This window comes from Carya illinoinensis, chromosome 6 (assembly GCF_018687715.1).
Source record: "Carya illinoinensis cultivar Pawnee chromosome 6, C.illinoinensisPawnee_v1, whole genome shotgun sequence".
Taxonomy (NCBI): Eukaryota; Viridiplantae; Streptophyta; class Magnoliopsida; order Fagales; family Juglandaceae; genus Carya; species Carya illinoinensis.
In genome coordinates, this window is record NC_056757.1 from 21,009,488 (window position 1) to 21,016,846 (window position 7,359).

A 7,359-nucleotide genomic window follows, 5' to 3' on the forward strand; every position below is an offset into this window, starting at 1 on the left:
TTTATAAGGATTATTTTGTTATATCTTTTGACCCAATCTTCATGCTTCTAATAAGCATAAACTTCATTCTAATTCCACCTGATGTATTTTCCTTGGCTATAATCTTTAACATAAGGGTTATAATTCACACATTGGAAAAATCATCATTTCATGAGATGTGATTTTGAAAGAGTTGATTACCCTTTTCAGGTCTAACCAACTGCTGAATCACCCAACCTTACTGGGCCAACAATTGGCAGCCCTAACCACTTAGCCCAACCTGAATCAAACACTTCCCAACCGAATACCCCTACCTACACCGAGCCCGCATCTGAGTCATCTCTCTCAACCCCACCCTCTGCTCCCGATACAATCCCCCTCACCGCACCGTCATCACCCTCACCGCCACCCACCAGTGTCGCACCACCCATCTCTCGGCACCCCATGGTCACATGATCCCAAAATAATATCCACCTACCCAAAAATTACACCGACGGCTCCGTTCGATACACACTACCCAAAGCTCTCACCGCCGAGCGCAGGCCCTATCTCAGGGTCGAGGGTGTATTTACACGAGTTATATCAACGACCGTAGCGAAAGTGTTATCTTCCTTTCCAAACTTATGGCACCGGTAAGAATCAAACTACACCCGAGAAATCTTTGGAGATCAGTTAAACCCATCAGACCTTATTATTCTTTGGTTTCACTTTTCTTCACTGAAACCCTCTCTCACGCTTCACATTCCCAAAGACCCCTGTGCACCAAAGCCTGCAATAACGCGTCTTTTCCTTCGGACCTCACCTGCATCACCGATTGCCTAATTTCAATCTTCACCAAGCGACCCTTTTCCCCGGACGATCCTGAACTCGAGAATCTAGCGCCAAGACTGACCACCCAAGTGGTTGAGAGTGTGCTAACTGGCCTAAAGAGTTGGAAAATAGCTCATGTTTTTTTTACTTGGGCCTCGAATCAATCTGGGTACAAGCATAACTGTTATACTTACAATGTGATGGCCACTATCCTATCACGTGCTAAAAAAATCGACTCACTGAGAGCCATGACCGTGGATATTGTAAACTCCCGATGTTCCATCACTCCGGGAGCTTTGGGATATCTAATAAGGTGTTTAGGCAGTGTGGGTCTAATTGAAGAAGCTGACGTCTTGTTTGATCAAGTTAGAATGATGGGTCTTTGCATTCCTAACAATTATAGCTATAATTGCTTGTTAGAGGCTATATGTAAATCTAAATCAATTGATTTGATTGAAATGAGATTGAAAGAGATGCAAGATTATGGTTGGAAATTTGATAAGTACACCTTGACCCCAGTGTTGCAAGTTTATTGCAGTGCCGGGAAGTTTGAAAAAGCGTTGAGCCTGTTCAATGATATGATTGAGCAGGGATGGGTTGATGAACACGTGTTCTCTATCTTAGTTTTAAATTTTAGCAAGTGGGGTGAAGTAGATAAGGCCCTTGAGTTGATTGAAAGAATGGAACGTCATAATGTGAGATTGAATCAAAAGACCTTTTATGTTTTGATTCATGGGTTTGTAAAGGAATCCAGAGTGGATAAGGCCATTCAATTGTTTGATAAAATGCGGCAATCAGGATTCAATGCTGATCTTTCATTATATGATGTGCTGATAGGAGGACTCTGTGAAAATAAAGAGATGGAGAAAGCATTATGTTTGTATTCAGAAATGAAGAAGATGGGAATTCATCCTGATGTTAGAATAATTACAAAGCTTATGACCTCTTCCTCTGAAGAGAGGGAAATGATCCGATTTCTGTCAGAAGGGCAAGAAGATAAGGAGGAAGATATGATTTTGCTTTACAATTCTTTTTTGAATTGTCTTGTCAATAATTCCTCACTGGATAAAGCTCTTCTCTTTCTCCAGGTGATGATGGGAGATCAATCTGCTACCGAGATTGAGGAATACAAATGCCTAAGGATTAATAAAGCCATTCGCCCTAACACCACATCTTTTATTATTGTCATTAATGGTCTACTCAAGACTGGTAAGTTGGATTTAGCACTTAGCGTTTTCCATGATATGAAACACATCGGTTGTGAATCAAATATTTTACTTTATAGTAACTTAATTGATGCGCTGTGCAATTCAAATAGACTGGTAGAAAGTTACAAGCTTCTTTCAGAGATGAAGGTGTCAGGATTTGAACCAACCCAATTTATCCACAACTGTATTTTTGGGTGCATATGCAAAAGAGAGGATGTTGCAGCAGCCCTTGATATGCTGAGGGAGATGAGTGCTCATGGGCATGAACCGTGGACAAAATATTTGAGCTTACTTGTAAAAGGGCTGTGCAAACATGGGAGAGCATTAGAAGCTTTAAAATTTCTTTCTAATGTGGTTCAAGAAGGTTTCCTTCCTGATATAATTGCCTATTCTGCAGCCTTAGATGGCCTGATCAAGATTCATGAAGTGGATCAAGCTTTGGAGCTCTTCCGTGACATATGTTCTCGTAAGTATTGTCCTGATGTAATTGCATATAATATAGTGATAGGCGGGCTGTGTAAGGCAAAAAGAGTTTCAGAAGCTGAAGGTATATTGAATGACATGGTGATCAAAGGGCTTGTTCCCTCAGTTGTTACCTACAATCTCCTAATAGATGGATGGTGCAAAAATGACAACGTTGATCAAGCCATGCTTTGCCTCTCAAGGATGTTTACTGAAGACAGAGCACCCAATGTCATCACTTATACAACTTTAGTGGATGGGTTATTAAATGCTGGAAGACCTGATGATGCACTGGTGCTTTGGAATGAAATGGGAAGAAGAGGGTGTGCCCCAAACAGAATTGCTTTCATGGCCCTCATTCATGGTCTTTGCAAGTGTGGTAGGCCTGATCCAGCACTTGTGTATCTCCGTGAGATGGAAGAGAAGGGAATGAAACCTGACACATTTGTCTATGTCGCATTAATGAATAGTTTTGTATCTAATTTTCACCTGCCTTTGGCTTTTGAAATTTTGAAGGAGATGGTTGGCAAAGGGAAGTTTCCAGAACCACTAGATAAGAACTATCTGGTTTTCAGAGATGCAGTGCTGAAGTTGTCAGAAGATGCCACCACTTCCTCAGATGTTAAAAATCTCATTGCTGAGGGTAGAATTGCTGGAATCTTTTGCTCGGATGTGGAAAATGAAGGTTGAGTGTAACTCATTATCAACTCATCATTTGATCACAAATCATTAAGATCATGCGCACAAGCTCAAGGAAGTCTTTAGGGTAGAAGTGGGATGCACAGATTATAGAAACATGCCGTTCCTGTCGTGGATGTGGATTAGATTCAACAACACAAGGAGCAATGTTTCTCATTATCAACTACCTCTGAGATTGATGATCTCTGACATCACCGAGTGAGGTATTTTCACTATTGGAAAACTCTGTTGGGTTTTTTTTCCCTGTTGTGATAGGAATTGGTAAGGAGCACATACCTAATAATTCATTATTCTTGATTTTTCAATCCATTAGTTGTATAGGACTTAGTTTTCTAGAAGGGAATAGAAATATTGAACTTTGGCCTTTATTCTCTTTCTATTTAAACATCCATCAAATTAGGTAGTTATTGATTTTAGCAGTGGATGAAAAACCTAGTGATGGAGCTTTTCTCCTTCTCTGTATATGAAGACACAATATTCAGGGGGAAAAGGGAAAGAAACAAAATATATAAACTATGACCCCGGTGGTGGCAGGATATGACCTGTGATCTCAACAAGAACACTACATGAAATAAGCAGGTTTGGGAAAACGGGTTGATTCGATAAACGGGTCAATATTGGGTCATCCTACAAAACCCGCAATCAAGCTGTATAACATTAATAAATTCTATTTTCAAATTCTATAATTATTTAGTTTGACTATTCATGCAATGGCTTGTCAATGTTGAATCACTTGCCCTACTAGTACTTGTCCAACTTTTAGATTGTCGTGCCTTAACGGCAAAGTATGTACACGGGTTATCATACATCACGATTTGGGTCACCCATTTGTATGCATCAGACATTGTAGTTAGGATTACATCTGAATGCACAAATTGGCTTCTATGATTGTTTCAATACCTAGTAAATGCAATAAAAGGAAATTAAGGGCAACTTTAAGATTGTGAAATAATGAGAAATGCATTCTTCATCCTAAATTTTGTTTGGCCCTCCCACACTTATCTAATTTGGGATGAAGAGTAGCATTGTTCTTATCAAATTTCAATTTGCTCTTATTTAATTCAAGTGGTAGATAGTTTAATGTGTGGGAAAGGGCTCTTTGATAGTCATTACAATGCGGCCTATTGGCAAATAATTCCCATCTATTTAATGTGGTGCATTGGAGATAAAGAAATGATTGAAGTTTTTAAAACAGCATAAGGACTACAGACGACCTCAAGGCTTTCTCTCACTTCAATCTACCATTGCTTGGCTGCCCATTTATGTTTCTCTAGCTTTACTTTCCAGGATTTTCTTGATCTCTTTACTTTTTCTAATTAGGTTAATCTGGTGTATATTCTGTGTACTTGAATAATGCTTTTTGCTCATTAATTAAACTTGTTGAAAAAGAAAATTTGTTTGTGCTCTAGTGGTGCTATTTGACACATCAAGGGGATTTTCTGTTTCCTTGATTTGGTTGGGTCTGTTTCTGTCTAATTTCATTGACCAAATATATGCATCCCATTCAGTTACATGGAAGCTAAGTCTGGCCTGTGATGATGTGAAAATTTGCAATGTTGATATATGCTATATGGTTATTTGTTTGAACTCTACTGGGTTTTGAAGTCCCAGTTGCAAACATGTTGACTTGGAATATTTTGAGATTCTTTTTTGATAAGTTGGAATATTTTGAGATTAAGATGTCAAACACATTTCCAAGGAGCTAATCAAATTTCTGGTATCTGTCTAGTGGGTGCGGGCCTGGCTGCCTGTCTGTTTCAGCATGCTTTCCCAAATATCTTGCTGATGTGTCCATGTGAGTGCAGGCGTACCTGCTTCTATGTTTATAATCTTGGTTTCTAGAAACTCACATGGTTCATTGGAAACTCAATGTCTCAGGTTTTCCAGTTTGTAAACTTGAAGAATGTTTTTCATTCAATTAGTTGAGGTATAGACTGTTTATGGTTATTCCTATTTCTCCAGGTTGAAAATAGACTGTTTATGGTTATAGAGATATGTTTGTCTATTTTCATATAGAAAATGAAGCAGTAGAATGTACTGTTTGATTTGTGTATTACCTTCATTTTTTGTTAGCATCTTTGGTAATTCATCTTATTCTTTGACAAATGGTTTCTAAAGTAGTTCTATTTACAAGTATTTTCACCACCCCCACCCCCCCAATCTACGAAAGAAAAACAAACCTTAGTTTTCCCCCCTCATCAATTAATATAGATTTAATTAAGTGAAGTAATTCTAGTCAGATCTTATTCTTTTTTCTTTTTTTTTTTATTATTGGCACTAAGTGTCCAGGAACTATGTCCTGACTAATCCCAGGGGTGCACAAGCCCTCGGCAAAAGGTTTCCCGCAAGTGCACCTCAGGTGATTCAGGGAGAAAATCCTCCAGTCCGATGGCCCTTAAAGATTGTTTGCAGTCGAGAGAATTTGAAACTTAGACCCGGGGGAGCATACCCCCAAGCCCAAGGCCTTTACCACTTGAGCCAGACCCTAGGGGTTTCAAATCTTATTCTATTCTCAAATATATTATTTCTTTACTATATATAGACTACAATTGTTTACAATATAACTCTCTCTATCTTCTCCCCTCAACATAATCGTAATGATAATAATAATAATAACAATGACAGTAATAGCACTAGTGGTGTTTGTTAACGTGATTCCTGTTCTAGGCTCGTACCATATTGCAATGATTTGATGAAGAGGTATGATAGCAAATTATCTGCTGAAGAGGCATTAAAAGGGCACTTAGGTATGCTTAAATCCCAATGCCAAGTGAAGCTGGTATGAAATGCTTTACTCTGCTGTGGGTGAGCCACCTTCAATGAGATGCAACTCCAAGTGTAACAGCTGTGGCGCTAGCCAATCATTTTTTTAATGGTCGATGTACTGATATTAATGCTTGCCATGCCAATGGTGTTATGCGGGTGTTACACTTGGGTGTTATAAGTAGCTGGTCTCTCAACTTAATCACAAAAGTGTCCACTTATTCTTACTACAATGTTTAAGCTGGAGAAAGAAAATTGCTTTCTATTCTGTGTTAATTAATAGTATTGTGTTAGTTCTTTTGTTGTGATGACTATAGTTTGCTTGACATGTTATCTTGTGTGCATTTGCATGTGCGTGTGCGTGCGCGTGCGTGTGTGCATTGTTTTCAGCCTTTAGATTATATATTATACTTTCTAGTTAGAACTCTAAAGGCTCAGAGAAAGAACCCGACATGTTTGTAGGATGTTCTGTTTTGGTTATTACCACTATTTTTGTTTATGTTCTGTTTTGGTTTCATCTGTTAAACGTCAATCCATCTTACATAGACTTTTGCAGGACACATGGGAGGATGCCGATCCAGGCAAGAGCTCTCCTGCCAAGGTAAACTGATCCTAGTGTCTTTGGGGGAGCGTAATAAACAGAGGGCTTTCGGCTGATGTTACAAGAACCTCTTTGCATCAAGCAAATTACAAGTTCAGGTAGCAGTTGGAGTGGAAGCAATTGTTTATTACACTCACTAAACCTTTTATTATTATTATTATTATTATTATTATTATTATTATTAAGGTGGTATAGGCATAGCTTAATTACACAGGATGTATATAAGAACAAGCAGCCCTGTTTGAATAGTAAAAGTGTCTCATCTCATCTCATCATTATAATTTTTTCAAATTTTCACACAATATAATAAACAATTCAACATTTCTAAATCTCAAAATAATAATAATATTAAAAAATAATATTCTAATAATATTTTATTTATAACTTTCATTTCATTTTATCTTATTATTCAAACCGTGTCTTATAAGAAATTGTAGAAAATAACAACTTTTTCTCATAAAAAATGACTGCAGAAAATAGTAGTAATCATGTATGACCAATTTGTTTTGAGCGAGTTGAAACATGATGCAAAATTGTGATTTTTTGGGTCCTCGCAAATAATCAATTGCATATCTTCTATAATTTAAGCTCCCATATAACTCAAAAAATCATAAATTTCACAATTTGAAGTTCATGTAGAGAAATGACCTCCATTGTAAGTACTCTTAACTCAAGTTAGTATTAAAATTTATCATATATTTTACCAAAAGTAATGCTAGGTAAAATTTCCAAATAAAGTACTGAATCCCACTAAAAATAAAAATTTATTTATTGGGAGAAATTTTATTTACAGTCCTGATTGGAGACTGCATGTGTAATCTCATTGATAAATAAAGA

General features: G+C 37.5%; 1 protein-coding gene across 4 annotated transcripts; it reads left to right on the forward strand.

The window, feature by feature from the left end:
- The first annotated feature begins 266 nt into the window (after nt 1-266).
- On the forward strand, nt 267-6,797 carry LOC122313843 (putative pentatricopeptide repeat-containing protein At5g08310, mitochondrial). 4 transcript variants are annotated; one of them, XM_043129116.1, is made up of 4 exons: nt 268-3,361; nt 4,888-4,953; nt 5,037-5,085; nt 6,478-6,797. In XM_043129116.1, the coding sequence occupies exon 1, from the start codon at nt 603-605 to the stop codon at nt 3,147-3,149; it is 2,547 nt and encodes an 848-aa protein (XP_042985050.1). In that variant the 5' UTR covers nt 268-602; the 3' UTR covers nt 3,150-3,361; nt 4,888-4,953; nt 5,037-5,085; nt 6,478-6,797. The 4 variants fall into 4 exon arrangements, with proteins under 4 accessions (XP_042985051.1, XP_042985050.1, XP_042985049.1 ...); XM_043129117.1 differs by lacking the exons at nt 4,888-4,953; nt 5,037-5,085 and having other exon boundaries at nt 267-1,998; nt 2,395-3,361; XM_043129115.1 differs by lacking the exons at nt 4,888-4,953; nt 5,037-5,085 and having other exon boundaries at nt 6,468-6,797.
- Nucleotides 6,798-7,359: the final 562 nt, after the last annotated feature.